General features: G+C 35.2%; 2 protein-coding genes across 3 annotated transcripts; one reads left to right on the forward strand and one right to left on the reverse strand.

Annotated features, from left to right (window-relative positions):
* Window positions 1-31: 31 nt before the first annotated feature.
* micu2 (mitochondrial calcium uptake 2) lies at window positions 32-11885 on the reverse strand. Of its 2 annotated transcripts, XM_048187002.1 has the most exons (13): window positions 11611-11885; window positions 9365-9500; window positions 7893-7924; window positions 7653-7728; window positions 7413-7460; window positions 5713-5795; window positions 5058-5111; window positions 4784-4878; window positions 4065-4236; window positions 2421-2522; window positions 1659-1767; window positions 1361-1518; window positions 32-1058 (listed from the first exon to the last, which is right to left on the reverse strand). In XM_048187002.1, the coding sequence occupies exons 1-13, from the start codon at window positions 11803-11805 to the stop codon at window positions 957-959; spliced, it is 1362 nt and encodes a 453-aa protein (XP_048042959.1). In that variant the 5' UTR covers window positions 11806-11885; the 3' UTR covers window positions 32-956. The 2 variants fall into 2 exon arrangements, with proteins under 2 accessions (XP_048042959.1, XP_048042960.1); XM_048187003.1 differs by lacking the exon at window positions 2421-2522 and having other exon boundaries at window positions 11611-11881.
* A 1758-nt stretch (window positions 11886-13643) lies between these two features.
* On the forward strand, window positions 13644-16190 carry rhogc (ras homolog gene family, member Gc). Its single transcript, XM_048187004.1, has 2 exons — window positions 13644-13976; window positions 14309-16190. The coding sequence occupies exon 2, from the start codon at window positions 14332-14334 to the stop codon at window positions 14905-14907; it is 576 nt and encodes a 191-aa protein (XP_048042961.1). The 5' UTR covers window positions 13644-13976; window positions 14309-14331; the 3' UTR covers window positions 14908-16190.
* Window positions 16191-18462: the final 2272 nt, after the last annotated feature.

Consider the following 18462-nt stretch of genomic DNA (forward strand, 5'->3'; position numbering starts at 1 on the left):
TCTTTTAATAGAAAATGGTAGTATATTTTTATAAGATTGAAAATTTTATTGTGCCCTAGAAATAAAAAAACACATTACAAAAACCAAAAACAACAGTGAAAAAAACCCACAGATTAAACAGTTAAACAGATTGTCATCACAGATACCACACGGACACTTACAGTACATGGAGTCTTTAAATTTAAAGGAAGAAAACTGTATTTCACAGCCTTATTTCAATTTCACAAATGAAACTCAAAAAGGACAAAACTCTTTGTAAAAAAGGTTTTACAATGAGCGTACCTAAGATGAAAGTGCTCATTTGTTCAGTCACAAAACAATCCCAAAAGCAACTAAATCCGGTACAAGAGTCCTCTAGACTAGAGTTTCGGGGTGATAATTGCATAAATCAAAATCTGCATTGGATGCAGATTATCCACAGGATAATGTGTTATAATCTTCTATAACACAAAAGATTTACATAGAGGTTATATGTAAACAACACCACATCCCAAGTAAAAATAAATGCTACATATAATTAAACATGTTTACTATTAAACAGTTATCTATCCACATAAGAAAAATCATGAACTGACAGTGTAATTTTGTTGGAGTACACAGGCCATTTCACAAATTTAAGGCCTAAGAGCACATCACAGATTTCTAAATGAAAACAAAAACAGAAAACAAGCCAACCATGAAACGAATTTATATATAAAAGATTGTTTATAATTTTAATTTATAAGTATTCAATATGTTTTGGGCCAACGGCAATATCACTGTACAAGCAGTATTCTTTGGACCCATGTAAACATGTAAAGTAAAAGATTACGATTTAACTGACAGTACAACTGACAAGCTCTGGTGCTTGTAATTAATTAATGAATTATGTACCATTTCCTCCTCAGAAGTATACGGAACTGTAAATATTACCACATCCGGCCAGCCACATACTCAAATGCAGACCTCTTCCTCTGTCAGACAGGGCTGCCGGATTCACGGAGTGCCTCTTGAGCTCCTTGCAGTGTCTCTCTTTTCACACATTTCCAATAACCAGAAATACCATACTGGGGCTTAACCTATGCAACACAGGTGCAAACTAAAGTCAGTCTACTGGTTTCTGCGCTGAGCCACTTACACACAATCACAAAGATTAACTACTGTCACAAAATTGAGCGATAGTTGCCGTTCAGATTAATGTCCATCATGTGTATTATTGTCAGCATAGACATTAGCATTTATGTCAGAATTTACTACCAATAATTCTTTTAACACTAATGATTTTTATGAAATGATTAATAGCACAACACTGTAAGTAAAATAAATTAAATTATGCAAATTAATAATTAATTATCAATTAAAGGGCTAAATGGATTCTCACCCTGAGTCCACGAAGTACTCTGTCTTTCATCACACCGAGGAACTCTTTATGACTCAGACAGTTGTCCCCGTCCAGGTCAAAGATCTTAAAAACAGTGTCCAAAACGTTCTCTGAAAGGTCGTGACCTGTCGCTATCTTCACCGCTCGCTTAAACTGAGCTATGGAGCAACAGAATGAGGGATATTGCTATGCATTTCAATGACATTCAACACAACTTTGACCTGGAAAATGTAGAAAAATGTTTTGATATTATGTATTATTTAAAAGTTAAAACTATTGGCATCCAGATCAGTCTTACCCATTCCTATTGGCTTGTTGGCATCACTAATCATTTTTACTGAGAATGCGAAGTCCTCCAGATTGTTGGTAAAGAGACAGAATGCTTTAAATTCATCAAAGGTGATGCTCTGACAAATACAAAAAAAACAGACACTGTTTTACAAATGCACAAGGTCTTTTATTGTCAAATAATGCTTCTTATGTTATAAATAACATTAATAATCGCCATGTTTTTTCACAAGATACTTCAGCTAGTTGATGGTTTTATCATAAATGGCAGTTTCAACAGGTTCCAGAGTCCTCTAAATCAGTAGTTAAAACTTTTTGACTCAAAGGCCCCCCCATTGTCCAACACAATATTCACACTATTAGAGTTTGATGATAACAATATATTAACAATAAATATTTTAAATACTCCCAAGTAATCCTGCAGCCCCCTTGAAAGTTTGTTGAGGCCCCCTGGTTGAGAGCCACTGCTCTAAATGTCATTTATCCAACTCTAGGTGGACTGTAAATGCCATGTCCTCAAGAATGATTTGGCAGCTCTACCACATCTAGAATCCAATCATCTCAAGACTAAAAAATAATGATGTGAGGTCGGTTTTTAACAAGTAATTTTAATTTGTACCCTTGCAGAATGTTTTGGTACCATTCTTTATTCATGGCAGTGTTTTAGGGGAGAATTGTGAGAGAGCCCACTCCCTTGGATGAGAACCCCACTCATGGATGGTCTCAGGATGCTTCATTGTTGGCACAACACAGGAATCATGGTAGTGTTTACCTTTTCTTCTATGGACAGCTTCATTGCTGCCCTTCTTGATACCAGGCCATTGTCCAATAGTCTTGGCCTCAATCTGCGTGCAGATGCACTAACACCTACCTGCTGCAAATACTAAGCAAATATTACTGGACACTCAGGAACGTCCTAAAGCCTTCTTTACGGCAGTTGAACCTTTCTCCTTGAAGTTCTTGATGATCCGGTAAATGTTTCTTTCAGGTGCAATGTTCTTTGCAACAATGTTGTTGCATGTAACTTAGGGGTGTGCAATATCACAATTTTTGATAGTGAACAATTAAAATGTCTCCATGATCTGCTTTTGAAGAAATATCATAGTATTGTGCTACAGTGCATTCTATCAGTTGCAGTTCTGGTGCCTCCGTCCCGACGCGACATACATTCACATCACGTTAACGCAGAGGTAGGGTTACGCTCACGTGACATTGCAGTTATTCATAATCACAAAGGTTAATTATTTGCATGCGTTTTAAAGCCTTGTGGGTTAAACATTTTATTTGCAGGTTGTTCTGACAAGCTTTTCTGAGCGCATACACCCAAAGTGCGCGCACACTTAAAGCTTTTTAAACAGCGTGTGAGTACTAGACTAAGTTATCTTTTGTGTCTTATTGCACTTAAAATGTCAAATACACACAAGGTTTACGTAAAAACATTCAGATATATCTTAAGAGAAAGTACACAGTTGGGAGAAAACCAGATGAGGTTTTTTAAAGTGACAGCAGCCTAATAAACCTGCTGCTGCTTGTCATTAAATGTTAATCAAACAACAAAAGACAAAGAGAAAATCACTTACTGCTCTTCGCTGAATAACTTCATTAGTTTTAATAATCAGTGTATATGTAATTTATACAGTGATGTCTATGTAGTGTTTTATTTTTATATTTGTTTATTCAAGTTCTTTTGTTCTTATTTTTAATAAATATTTTTAATAATTGTTCTTATTTTTAATAACAAAGATAAAATAATCAAATTTTCATCTTTACCCACCCCTACTTGGGCCTAAATGGCTGGTCATTCTTTTTTTCTTTTATATTTTGTTGCCTTGTAAGGCTACATTTTAAAATAGGGAAATTAGTTTGGCTGTACTGCTCAGTCACTTGCAAAATACCAACATGGAGAAAAAAAACAAAAAAAGAAAGAAAAAAACAAACAAACAATAAAACCGTGAATCGTGATTTTCTTGAATAAAAAGATTTTGCCATATCGCCCACCCCTAATGTGAGGCTATTTTGATGCAAATTGATGGTGGCTGCACATCTTACTTTGGAGGTAACCATTGCTAACACAAAAACAATGATTGGAAGCACGTCTTCCCTTCTTTTATAGCAATTAGTCTGCTCTTATAATCCAATCAGAATGATAGAGTGATTTCACCTGACTAGTACTCGTTCACACTTTCCCCATGTGCTGATGATATGATTAGTGAAATGATATTAGTTGGTCCTTTTGTGCCATGGCCAAAACACAGTGAAATTTAGATGGTGATAAAGTTTTTTTTTGTTTTGGGGTCAATGATGCTTTTTGCAATTATTGGCATATGCATATGACCATTCTGCACAATAATCTATGGCCAAGGCTTTATATTAATAATATTCAGGACGATCAGTATTACAGTTTAAAACATGTTACCTGTCCAGTGGGGATCCTCTTCCTCATGTTGTCCCAGTATGCCTCATTGTCCTCTTCATTCGTGTAGTGAAGCAGCCATTCAGCAAAGTCCTCCCGCCTCATGGTCTTCATCCCTTTAGAAAACCTCAGGAACTCAACTTCTTGCACCTCTGCCTGCAGATCTTCCATAAACCTACAAAAAACCGAAACAAAATCCTTGCAATACATCTCTCAAGGCTAAACAAACACAGGATTGTCTTATTACTTAGGGAGACTTTGAACAATGTTTGTTTCAAACTTTTAAACAGATGTTTAAATTGAACAATTTAATTAAATTGAACAAAAATGACAGTAAAGGCATTTATGAATATTACAAAAGAATTCTATTTTAAATAAATGCTGTTCTTTTGAACGTTCTATTCATTAAATAATCCTGAAAAAAATATAGAACAGTTTTTACAAAAATATGAACCGTTTAAAATTGATAATAATTAATGTTTGTTTCTTAATCACCAAATCAGCATATTAGACTGATTTCTGAAGGATCATGTGACACTGAAGATTAGAGTAATGATGCTGAAAATTCAACTTTGCCATCACGGGAATAAATTAAAATTTAAAATATAGTAAATTAGGAAAAGTTATTTTAAATTGTAATAATATTTTAAATATTACTGTTTTTACTGTATTTTTAATCAAATAAATGCAGCCTCTGTGAGCATAAAAGACTGCTGCTTTACCTGCAAAAATCTTTGTAGTGGAGTCTTTTCTTGCCATTTTTCCCAAAGAAGAAAACCTGTAGTGTAGTGTTGACCTCATAATCACTGTCTAAAAACTGTAGAGAAATGTAAAAAATTGTCTGTAAATGTAACAAATGTTTTTACAAAGATATTCAATACAACGGAACTTTGATATTGAACAACTAGGAAGTGTTTCTAAACGGAATATAAGAATAACAAATTCTAAATCAATAACAATAACATGCAAAGTTGCTGAACTTAAACATGTACCCACCTCTGTTCCACCCTCCCTCAGCAGCTCTTTCCTCGGTCGAATAACTTTCTTCAGCTTCAAAAAAAGAGAGCAAAGTTAGTAGACTGCTGGTAAAAAGTCATGCACATTCAAATAACTGATTAACTTATTCACTCAAATATTCTCTAGTGTTTATGCATGTTTTTGTGTGTTAAGGGGTGGTGGGATGTAGATATGCTCTGAAAAATGATGAGCCTATTCAAATAGCTTTTTGAGCTTTTGTGAATCTAACCTTATGCACGTCCACATGGCACACTAATCCAAGTGGATAGACTGAACACTTAAAAATCAAACGAAATTCAATTAATGTATGTATTTTTCTGATGCTCCTACCATGCACCAATCATGCATCAACCATTCCCACATACCTGGTGCACATCGGTCTCATCTCATGCCAGCATTAACAGAAACACAAAGCAGAAAGACCCTACTGACCACACTACTTACATTCCATAATGTATAAATCTAAGTCCACAACTTTCTTAGTTCTGCATATCTTCTTATAAATAAATGCATTTACAAAAAAAAAAAAAAAAATAAAAAAAATAAAAAGGTTTTAAACAACATTTACACTTTTCAATTTGAGTATGAGAAAACATAGTGTCAAATAAATCATGTGTGAAAAGACATGCCATACCTTCTGAAATTCCTTCTTGTCCACATGCTCATTGCCATCAATATCAAGCATTTTGAAAGCAATATGAAATCCTGTTTGAGGTTCTGGAATCACAATTCGGTTTAACTGAGTAAAGCAATGGATAGCGGCTTTCTGGAATAATCTGTGACCAGCAAAAGAGACCCCCCCCTCCCCCACACCAGACATACAAAACAAATTGCTACAAGGAGACTAAAAAGACTAACAAATATAATGCAGCTGTCCCAGTGTCAGTCAATATCACAAATACAATTGTGATATAATTGTGATGTTTTGGTAAATACAGTATGCTCCAGTATAGTTTCACAGCAAGCACTTACAACACAGTATTTTTGGCTTTGCCAGCAAATTAGCAAAACTTTATATCAAAAACAAACATAGGGCTCTAAACTTGAACAACTGGAATGAAACTGCTGGTACTGAACAGACTTTTTGTTCACAAAATGTGCATCTAGTCAAGTACAGACCAACTGCAAACTCACCTAAACTTAGATTGTTCGATTTTTAGACAATATTCTGATTGTATTCAAGTTAAAGAATAATGGGTCTTATTCACTAATAATTGTGTTTTATTTGTATTTATACGCACAGGAGAACTTCTCGCGAAAAATTTCTGCCTAATTCACAAGTACGTATGCACATAAATTTGTTCTTAACCTTGTTCTAACGTTAAGAAATTTAGAGTATTCTAAATCAGCGACCGAATGCCTGAGGCAAGTAATTTTTATAAAACAAATCAAATATAACCCAAATCATGTCCATATAAGGGCTTTCTGCACACCCTTTCCTTTTGTCACACTCAGCAAACATGACGCTCTCACCTGAGAGCACATGCAGTAAGATCCTCAAGCAATGCTAAATGTGGCAACATCAAAACAAGTTCAAACGCAATAAACAACATTTATACAGACCCAGATCACAGACCTATGATTAGTCAGCTGTACATACGCAAATCTGCATCTGTATGCAGAGGAACCTCGCAGTTCAAGCTATAATTTTCTTACTCTTTTACTGTCTCTGTCTCTTTGTTATATATATATATATGACAATTTAATCACTGTTTAATCACTTTTTCTGGTTCTGCACCAGAATTTATTGGGCCTCATTCACTAACCATATAATATAATATAATATAATATAATATAATATAATATATGGTTAGTGAATGAGGCCCAATAAATTCTGGTGCAGAACCAGAAAAAGTGATTAAAACAGTGATCAAATTGTCTTTCTATACCCATCTTCTGTGACTTTTGAGACTAGGAATGAGAATCAAAAGGAAATATTCTGGCTTTGATTCCACTTAATGATTTTGTCTCCTTAAGATTTGTTTTTACTTGTGAGAAAGCAAGTCATTAAATCTATCAAATGAACTTGTTCCTAAGTTGGACTATATGGTCATGCTGTATGTTTAATGCTGCATGAAACCAGCAAGGACAATGATGCATTGTCTAATTATTGTGTTTGTATTATTATTTCACAGAGGCTGCAAACTCAGCTAAAGTTAATTTTGCCATGATGCTGTGAATTTAGCAGCAGTGCAGGATGGTGCGGACATATTTTGATACAGTGTCAAAGAATCAGACTTCAGGAATGTCACAAAATATTTGGTTCCTGGGATGGGCACTGATGTAGCTGAAAACGGTTCATGAAATGATGTAAAAAGGGTTGGAAATACTTACTTGTAAGAATAGTGAGGAGAAACAGGTACTCTGTGTATGAGATCAGCCCTGAAAATAATAGTTCAGACAAGGAGATTCAATGTTAATGTTGTTAATTAAAACACTCCATTATATAAACAGAAACAGCATATTCAAAATTACATTTTAATTATGACATTTCCACAATGGGAGGAAGTTGGCACACAGACCCATTACTGAGACAGGTAGACTATGTAAGGCATGTGTTCGCTTAACATATACCTTTGTCTCCGATTCCTCTGAACATGAGATTTCCTGCCTCAGCCCTGGAAGCCACCCATACCATATCGTCCACATCCTGTGAGTGGACCAATCAGATAATAAGGCAAAGCTTTAATTGTGTCGGTGAGACTTCCAGCACAATCAGACATCACAAATGAATCATATAATAACGGCATTTGTTTAGAGCTAGTCTATTTGTGTTCTAAGCAACATTCATGTGAATTAACAAAATGCACTTACTGCTTTGGTCAGCACCTTTTTCTTTAGTTTGTCTATAAGAGGAAGATCAAAGATTGTTGTAACATTATTTTGCAGCATAGTGAAAATCAACAGGGGAAAATAGCTTTGAGGTCTGTAGTGGTGTTTGGAGAGATCCTGGAGTACATTATGCTTAGTTTATGAATACAAGGCCTAACATGCAGAGGTGATTACTTCCAGATAAACAGCATTTTCACTCGGATGTACACTCAAACCAGAAACATGTTCAAATAAATGAGAGTGCAAGTGAGAGAGAGGGGAAGGCTGCATGTGTCAGCAATTTGGGGTCTTGGTGTTTTTTGATAAGAGTTTACCTTTAAACAGAAATTTTAAAGTATGCACTTTTCATAAAGGTGAAAACTGTCATCATGAAGTAAAGTGCAATAAAGCTACAGTACAGTCCAAAAGTTTGGAACCACTAAGATTTTTAATGTTTTTAAAAGAAGTTTCGTCTGCTCACCAAGGCTACATTTATTTAATTAAAAATACAGTAAAAAAACAGTAATATTGTGAAATATTAGTACAATTTAAAATAACTGTGTACTATTTAAATATATTTGACAAAGTAATTTATTCCTGTGATGCAAAGCTGAATTTTCAGCATCGTTACTCCAGTCTTCAGTGTCACATGATCCTTCAGAAATCATTCTAATATGCTGATTTGCTGCTCAAGAAACATTTATGATTATTTTCAATGTTGAAAACAGTTGTGTACTTTTTTTTTTTTTTTTCAGGATTCCTTGATGAATAGAAAGTTCAAAAGAACAGCATTTATCTGAAATACAAAGCTTCTGTAGCATTATACAGTACCGTTCAAAAGTTTGGGGTCAGTAAGAATTTTTATTTTTTTGAAAAGAAATTAAAGAAATGAATACTTTTATTCAGCAAGGATGCATTAAATCAATCAAAAGTGGCAGTAAAGACATTTATAATGTTACAAAAGATTAGATTTCAGATAAACACTGTTCTTTTGAACTTTCTATTCATCAAATAATCCTGAAAAAAAATATTGTACACAAATATTTTGTACAGTTGTACACATTAAATGTTTCTTGAGCAGCAGATCAGCATATTAGAATGATTTCTGAAGGATCATGTGACACTGAAGACTGGAGTAATGATGCTGAAAATTCAGTTGTCATTCACAGGAATAAATTACTTTGTGAAATATATTCAAATAGAAAACAGTTATTTTAAATTGTAATAATATTTCACAATATTACTGTTTTTACTGTATTTTTAATTAAATAAATGTAGCCTTGGTGAGCAGACGAAACTTCTTTTAAAAACATTAAAAATCTTAGTGGTTCCAAACTTTTGGACTGTACTGTATATTTTATTTAGTCCAACAGAATATGATCGCACAATATCACATAATTTATATGCAATAGTGCCTTCCTAGCGCATGTCTCTTTTTCAGTGTTCGCACATGCATATGATGGCATGTCACTTACGATCCACCTTCTCCATCAAGACTGAATGGAGGAAGTCTCTGGGTGTCATGTATGGCTCCTCTTCATAGATCATGGAAGCGAACTGGTTGAACCGCTGTCGTCTCATGGACACTTGTGGTCTTGTGATCTCCTCTTTCTTTACAGACATACAAAAATGGAAAGAAAGAGTACATGTTGCATTCATGAACTGTGCACTTGCATTCTGTCTAGAGCTTAACCTGGCCTCTAGAATGAAGACATAAAAATTATGAGCCCTTATCTTTTCAGTAAATTGAATAATGTTAAAAATAATGTTTAACTGGAAAGTTTTTAAACAAAAAGAGCAAGTGGCATTTCTATGACTTTTTAAAGCAGGGGCAACAGGGGAGCAGTGTTGTGATTGTTAATTAAAACTAAAACTATTACAATTGTTTTCGGCAATAGAAAAATATAAATAAAATATAAATATTAGATAAAAATCTTAAAAATAGAAACAAAGTTGCCTTGTCAACTAACTGAAGTAAGTTTAATAAAAAATAGAAAAGATATAAATGAAAATTAAAATAAAAAAAAACATGAAACTGTAAAAAAATATATATATAAAATAGATAATATATATTAAATACTATAATATAGTATACAAATAAAACTACATTTATTATGACATATTTGCACAGAGGGATAAAATATGATTTAATTTTCTTTACATATGGACTCAAGATTTATTATTACTTTCTCCTTAACCACATGAGAATTGAGATACATGAGTACACATGAATACATGATACACTTAAATACATGAGAATTCACTTCAGTAATGAAATTGTGGCTCTAACATTGTAGGGGAGAGCAGGGTAAGTTGTCACACTTTTCACACTGTCTAACATTTATTGAGCACCATACATCACAATGGTATAAATGTCATACCAAATGAAAGAAGGAAGTCTTGGGCACATATGTTGTATTCATTACATTTTCGTATCTTATCTCATTTCGGAGTTGTAGACTGTTGAATAGAGAATGTGCACTTGTGACAATTTGCCCCATCGGCGGGTAAATTGTCACACTAGATTATCTAAAAATAAGAACACAACTACTAAATTGTTATTATTATTTTATATTCAAACCAGAACTGGAAATATAAACAATCATGCCTTGAGAATTTGGAAAAACAATTATTTCAATCCAAACAATACACATTTCAATCAAAAACACATTAAGTGGCAAGACCACTTTATTTTGAACTTTAAACTCAAACTTTCTCTGGCTTGCACATAGATTCATGATAACTGAATGGAATACTGCAAATAACTCGCTTAACTTAATGTTTAATCTCTGAACATAACTGACTTAACATGTTGAACCTCTTTTTTGAGCATGTTCTATGTGTTTATTTGTACTGTCTCAATGACAGTACAACTCTCATTGAGACAACTTGCCCCAAACTGACATGTGTGCTAATGTCGTCTAAATCTCAAGGTAAGCTCAACATAGCACGTCAGCTAAAGTATCAAAAGACACGTTATTGTCTTCTCTATGTTGTGCAAAATAATAATTTTTAACATTCATACCTAACAAAGTTGTATTGCATAAAATTTAAAGTGCATTTTATTTTTACTTTTTAAGCCAAAAAATAAGAACATTTTTCTAACCTCAGATTAGAGCGATCTTGACCACATGTGAACAGGAAGTTTACTATAGAAGAAGTCACACAAAGTGGCTATATGATTTTTGAGATAGAGCCTCTATTTTTGGAGTTACGAAGAGTGTGACAACTTACCCCGCTCTCCCCTACTATGTTTAAATTAATTCTGTACATTTTCCAAATGTTAATCAGATAATGAGTCATTAACAAAGCATTTAGATTATGTAACCTGGCTGACACATAGTAGCAACAGTTTGCTGTGTGACACCATACAGATAAACCTCCACCTACAACGTGATAGCAACAGTGTTACTATCCAAAATATGTATACATAAACATTTGCAACAAGAGACATATTAGGCTTGTACTGAGACTCCATATACAATTTACAAAACTGCAATAAAACACGGGTAAACCCGATAAATAATAGTAAATACCGGTTAGTCCCATTTTAATACTTAAACCTCAACAGATGATGACCGTATAAATCATAGTGACTCTACGAACAAACAGACGACATGACTGTGAGCCTGTTATGTGTTTTACTTCTCGGACAACACGACATTTTAAAAAGTTAAGAGGTTATTTTAAAAGTCGTCTCTGATTAGTAAAGTTTGTTTACCTTCGCGTCCTCCGCGTACACGATGTGTGGCCACAGTGTCCATCTCGGTTCATTCTTATAGTGAATAAATCCGCCAGCTACAACAGAGCCCAGCAGACCGGCTCCAACAGCTCGACTATACCATACACCTCTGCGAGGCCACAAACTTCTGACTGTACTCCGCCAACTAGCGCCTAACCTGGCCCAAGTCGCCATTGTTGTACGGGAAGTTTTTATCAGTCTTCTTTGCCTTTGGTCGATAATGAAGTTTGAGTGACAAGAGGCGGTGATTTGTCGCCCCCATCAGGCGAGCTCGTCCACAGCTAATTATAATGGAAGACGCACCTTGCATTTGGACAAGTAAATTAAACATTGATGATGTTTTAGTCATTTTTACTAATAGTAATTTTAGCTGTCCTGTGTGCATTTTTACGAAACGGGACATGATATCCTCTCCGGTTAATTTCTGAGAAGTGACTTTTAAGATTTCTAGCCTACATAAAACTGTTCTTCCAGCCGACCAGCTTCCTTATAAGTTTCAGGCAAGCTGAGTTTATCAGGAATTATAACATGCTTCATTGCTCAGCTTTAATGAACACAAATATTTAAAATATTTTGTGACAATAAACTGCTGCTCTACAAATTTATGACTAGCTAGCCTACTGATAACCCTGCTCACTCGTTTAATATAAGTAACACTTTTTTTATTATACAGTGTTTTAGTATCATGTTAGGCAACATGTTAGGCAACATGTACTTATAAGCCAAATAATTACAGTAAATTATGAATAATTACAGACAACTAACCCTAAACCAAACCCCAGTAAGTACATGTGGTTAATTAATGTTACTTAGTAGGCTACTTAAAGGGATAGTTCACCCAAAAGCGAAAATTCTGTCATCATTTACTCACCCTCAAGTTGTTTCAAACCTGTATGAATTTCGTTCATCTGTTGAACACAAAAGTAGATATCTTGAAAAATATGGGTAATATAACAGTTGATGGACCACATGGAAGTTTTTTTCATACTTCCATAGTATGACCAAAAAAAAAATACCATGGAAGTCAATGAGGTCCATCAACTGTTTGGTTTCAGACATTCTTCAAAATATCTTCTTTTGTGTTTAGCAGAAGAAAGAAATTCATACAGGTTTGAAACAACTTGAGAGTGTGTAAATGATGACAGAATTTTTGCTTTTGGGTGAACTATCTCTTTAAAGGCCCACTGAAGAGTGTTGGAATGAGTAGCATTATTCAATGTGTTGACTCTGGCTGCTCCCGAAAACCTAGGTAGCCGTTTTGCTGCCTCGCTGTCTTATAAGAGAATGACTTGTACGGCAGCGTTTGTACATGAAGGTACCTCACGAAATGGATTTCGGACAGACTTCTGAGGCAGCCTATGATCTACAGCAATATAGCGCGAGCTTTGGTGAGAACTAAACAGATATTTAATTATTACAGTATTAATTTCTCGATAGAAATGATATCAAAATTGAAATATGTTGGTTAAAATCGTACATTTATACACAAACTGAGCAGCAAACGCAACTTTCGGACGCCATCTTTATTTTTCTAGCTCAACTGTCACAGAATGGAAAGCACAGGATTGTGGGATATCAAAGGCAGCTAAGGATACATCCATGCTTCCTTCAGGAATGAAAGACAAAGCATAGCATAATGTTGTAGTTATTTCTCTAAAACTGCACCGCATTTCCCATTAGCATTTGCAACATATACATGTCATCTCCGTAATTTGAAGAATGAACAAGTAAGAGAAAAGGACTGCAATTCACATTGAGACATTTGGTTTAATTACATGTAAGCTACATGTGTAGATAATGTCATAAAAAAGACAATTAGAAGGTACAATGTGTTAAAACCATTATAAAAGTTAGTACATTTTAGTAAAGTAATACCATAATTCAACCGTACTTGTGTTAATATTAATTTTATTAATATTTTGATTGTTAATCATAATCATTTATACATAAATATAAATTCAAAAATGTGTAGTTTTTACTCTGAAACTACACTACATTTCCCATAGGCTTTGCGACATGGGCGTGTTCCGCTATGTCGTCTCCGCTTAGTTGAAGAATGAGCCAGTGAGAGAAAAGGACTGCGAAACACATAGAACAATTTGTATTAATTACATTAAATGGTGTTCATATGAAAGCATTTCGAGACTTTCGATGTTTTTTTCAGGTTTTGAGCGGTTGTTACGCGTAGTTACCGATTTTCAGGAATTGTTTGTCTATGTTTAATAACTGATTAATGTGAGGCTCATCCGCTAGTCGGTTAGCAAAGCGCCTTTGCCGCTGCGATGATGGAAACTTGAGCAGCTCAAAGCAAACACTCATCCAGCTCTCCAGACCACCCAAACACAGTGAGTTTTACTTTAAATAAATATATTTTTAACAACGGTTATGTGATGCTGCCGTACTAAATCCCACAATGGCCGGTTTTATTTATGAGATCAGCTGCTAACGTACTAGCTGAGCAGATTTGTTACTTTGTTTTGGGTCTTTGTTGCTTTCAGAGGTCTAACCTGGAAAAATAACTGTTATGAAGTCAGTTTTTTTTTTACAGATAAACAGCTATTTTGTAGTCCTTGCTGTATAGTAACATTATGTGCGGTTATACTGTCTAAGCTGTTATCTGCTAAGTCTGGTACATGTATAGTGAGATATGAAATCTCTCTCTCTCTCTCTCTTTCAGGGACCCCTGTGCCAGGCAACAAAATGCAAACCATAAAGTGTGTTGTTGTTGGTGATGGTGCAGTGGGAAAGACCTGCCTGTTGATCTCCTACACCACCAATGCCTTCCCAGACGAGTACATTCCTACGGTGTTCGACAACTACAGCACTCAGACCTGTGTGGACGGCCGCGCCGTCAGCCTCAACCTGTGGGACACGGCCGGTCAGGAGGAATATGACCGCCTGCGAACCCTCTCTTACCCACAAACACACGTGTTCATCATCTGTTTCTCTGTGGCTAGTCCTTCCTCTCACGCCAACGTCAGACATAAATGGCACCCGGAGGTGTGCCACCACTGTCCTGGCGTGCCCGTGCTGCTGGTGGGCACTAAGAGAGACCTGCGGGGGGACAAGGAGACCCTGGAGAAGCTGAAGGAGCAGGGCATGAGTCCGACCACTCCGCAGCAGGGCAGCACTCTGGCCAGGAGCATAGGTGCGGTGCGATATCTGGAGTGCTCAGCCCTTCTGCAGGAAGGAGTCAGAGAGGTCTTCAACGAAGCAGTCAGGGCCGTTCTCTATCCCAACGCCAAGAAGCACACCAAGAAATGTGTGCTGTTATAACTACATGAGGATGTGTGTGTGTGAGAGAGATTTTATGAAGGGTGGAATGTAAGTTAGTCTTGTGATCGTGTGTTGCTACCACTTTTTGTTCCTATCTCTACACTACAGTTAGCAATAGGTGCACAGACTGATAATGAGGGAGAATGAGACTGTTTGTGCTTGTGTATTTGTGTCTCAAATTTACATACATATCACTTAAGACATAATTGTGGTGTTGTAATCTAAAATCAGGCAGAGTGTAGTGAATTTGTCTGAAGGACTACAGGCACCAACGACATCTGCCTTCTTATAATGCCTTAAACCCCAGCATATTTTAAGGAATCACTCAGAGGATGTTTCACGCACCAAAGTGTAAATTCAGTCTAATGTGACCAGAGGTCTTATGAAGGTGCTGTCTTTGCCTTACCGGATCAGTAATACAATTATGAGGGCTCGCAGATCCCCCAATTTGTGTGCTGTGTTAATGTGAGACCCTAAGGCCTATAGGTTTGATGGCCTATGCTTACCACAACATGCCATTTTTCCTGTATTGTTGCCTGTTATTGATCTCTGACATTTATAGTGTTGAGTTGATCGACAGCTCAGGAAGTGCTGTGTAATCCCATCGTGCCTTTAGCAGCTCAGCCCGTACATCTCACGAGCTTCTTCCTCTCTGCTCATTTCGTCTAGGGTGCTACTTTGGGTGCCAGTTGACATTTATTGCTGGAAAGGGCTGCTGAAAATTTACGGAGAGCTGCTGTCGCTCACCTGCCTTCTATTAGAGCTGTAAATGAAGGGATATAGTGCTTTTTTATAACACCCTTGGGGCAGAAATGAAGATCTTTCTATTTGGCTTGTTGTGCCTGAATCCTCACAATTTACAACCCTGTTATTGAATCTGAAGTGCCACTAATATTTGTATTATTTCGTATTTTATCATGAATGTTGACCTACTCCAATGAAGTGCCCTAATAAGAAATATTGAAGGAGATATCTTACATCTCTGTTATACGAGGAACATCCAGACTGTGGTTAATGTACACAAACACTCCAAACATTCAGGTTTAGGCTTCATTTGGGTCAACATTTGCATTTTATATATTGAATGTCTACCTTTTTGTATAATAAACATCAGCTGTTTCATTTTTAGCAAAAAGCTGCTTTGTCAACAATTTTGTTTTTAGGACATCAATACCACACTTTTTTTTTTTTGTATTACAGCTGTTTTTATTTCTTGAAACTGTCATTATTGTTTAAGAATATACCTCCACTTGCATGAGAAAATAAACCAGTTTTAAAGTAAATCAGAATGGTTGGCTTCTGTTCTTTGACCTCAGATTTGTTCATGACGCTCTATAAACGCAGAGAGAAAGAGGGAATCAGAGAGAACAAGTGAGAGAAAGAAAGAACAGCTGCATCTTTCTGACGTTCTTCACAATGCTTTCACAGATGAACAAAACCATCAGCTGTGTATGTGTAATTTGTGTTGAGGCATTGTTCTTAGAGTAATGATCTAATGTTTAGGCCTGAATGCTAAACATTTATTTTGGGACAGGTTGTCCTTTACAAAAAAGTAGGAGAGACACAGTTGGCACAGGGCTAATTTCTATTTCGTGGATGATGTACCATTTCAGTGTTTGCTATATTAATCCACAATTGATTCCAACAAAACACTCTAATATATATTAAAAAAAAAAATGCTGTGAAGTTATTTTGGCTAGAGATATTTGTAATGTTTTTAAATGAATGGTAAATTATTCCACCATCCTTTATGGAAAAAGTTTGGTTGGTTAGTAGTACATCTGTAATATAAGAAAAAAAAAATCCTAATATGTGGATAATGTCATTAAAAGACTCAAGTAGAATGTGAAAAACATAAAAGACTGTAAAATTATATTAATATCTGAATTACATTGGTCTACATTTTTTTAAAGGACGTCTGCTTCAGAGATAAAATGTGCTATTTATTATGTATTTGATGTGTTGAATTCAAACATAACAAATAAAACTAATTGGCTATTGTTTCCAAGATATTTAAGATTTTACATTTTAAATTGTGTAGATAGTACCTCTCACCTGTCCTGTTTATGTAAACATTTAAAAATTAGCAAAAGGGTTACATAAATCAAGTTTATTATGAAACAAAAGGCAAAAAAACTACTATGTACATAGTTTAGTCCTATTCAGTGTCTACTGTGCACTTCTTGGCTTGTCTGCATTCATTAAATGTAGCATTTCTTGTCAATGTCCAGCAATCGTCTGCAATGATGGGCTACATTTGTCCTGATAGCATTTCGCCATTGTTGTAATGTTCTGGTAAAACTGTTTGCCATGCTTGTCGCTCACTGCTCTGCAGTTTGGTGTAAAAAAATCTAGATGATAAATGTTGATGGAAAAATGTTGCCATTATGCAGCAAAACAGACATGATGACAGGTTTTTTGGGGGGTGAACTATCCATTTAATTACAACTTAAGAATTAAAGGTGCAAGCAGCGATGAAAGGGCCCTCACACCCCAGGCCACCACCACCCAGTGGCCTTAGGAAAACAGTGAATAGTGGGTGACATGCATGACGCGTGTGCAAAGTTTCATACGTTTTCGAGCATGTTTAGGCCCTCAAAAATGCAATTCATTTAGGAGAAGAATAATAATTGACTGAGCAATTACAATAGGGGTTATGCGCAATCTAACTTCCGTTTTCTGTAAAACAGATCAGATCGCTTCCGGTTTAAGTCTTTTGTGTGTGCTTCATGAAAAATTATATCATGGTATATCGACATATACCAGGGTCCTCACCCCATTGGTGCTCAATAACCTTCTGGGAACCAAAAACTAACGTTCTGGAAATGTTATAATAACATTATAAGAACATTAGATTAACATTAGAATAACGTTCTGGGAACATTAGATTAATGTTAGAATAACGTTATACAAACCAAAAACTAATGTTCTGGGAACGTTAGATTAATATTAGAATAACGTTCTGGGAAAGTTAGATTAATGTTAGAATAACATTCTGGGAATGTTAGATTAATGTTAGAATAACGTTCTGGGTACATTAGATTAATGTTAGAATAACGTTCTGGGAATGTTAGATTAATGTTAGAATAACGTTATACAAACCAAAAACTAATGTTCTGGGAATGTTAGATTAACGTTAGAATAACATTCTGGGAACGTTAGATTAATGTTAGAATAACATTATACAAACCAAAAACTGACATTTTGGGAACGTTAGATTAACGTTAGAATAACATTATACAAACCAAAAACTAACATTCAGGGAATGTTAAATTAATGTTAGAATAACGTTCTGGGAAGGTTAGATTAATGTTAGAATAACGTTATACAAACCAAAAACTAACGTTCTAGGAATGTTAGATTAATGTTAGAATAATGTTCTGGGAAAGTTAGATTAATGTTAGAATAACGTTCTGGGAATGTTAGATTAATGTTAGGATAACGTTATACAAACCAAAAACTAACGTTTTGGTAACGTTAGATTAACATTAGAATAATGTTCCCAGAACGTTAGATTAATGTTAGAATAACGTTATACAAACCAAAAACTAACAT

The sequence above is a fragment of the Megalobrama amblycephala genome, linkage group LG4, assembly GCF_018812025.1.
Source record: "Megalobrama amblycephala isolate DHTTF-2021 linkage group LG4, ASM1881202v1, whole genome shotgun sequence".
Lineage (NCBI taxonomy): Eukaryota > Metazoa > Chordata > Actinopteri > Cypriniformes > Xenocyprididae > Megalobrama > Megalobrama amblycephala.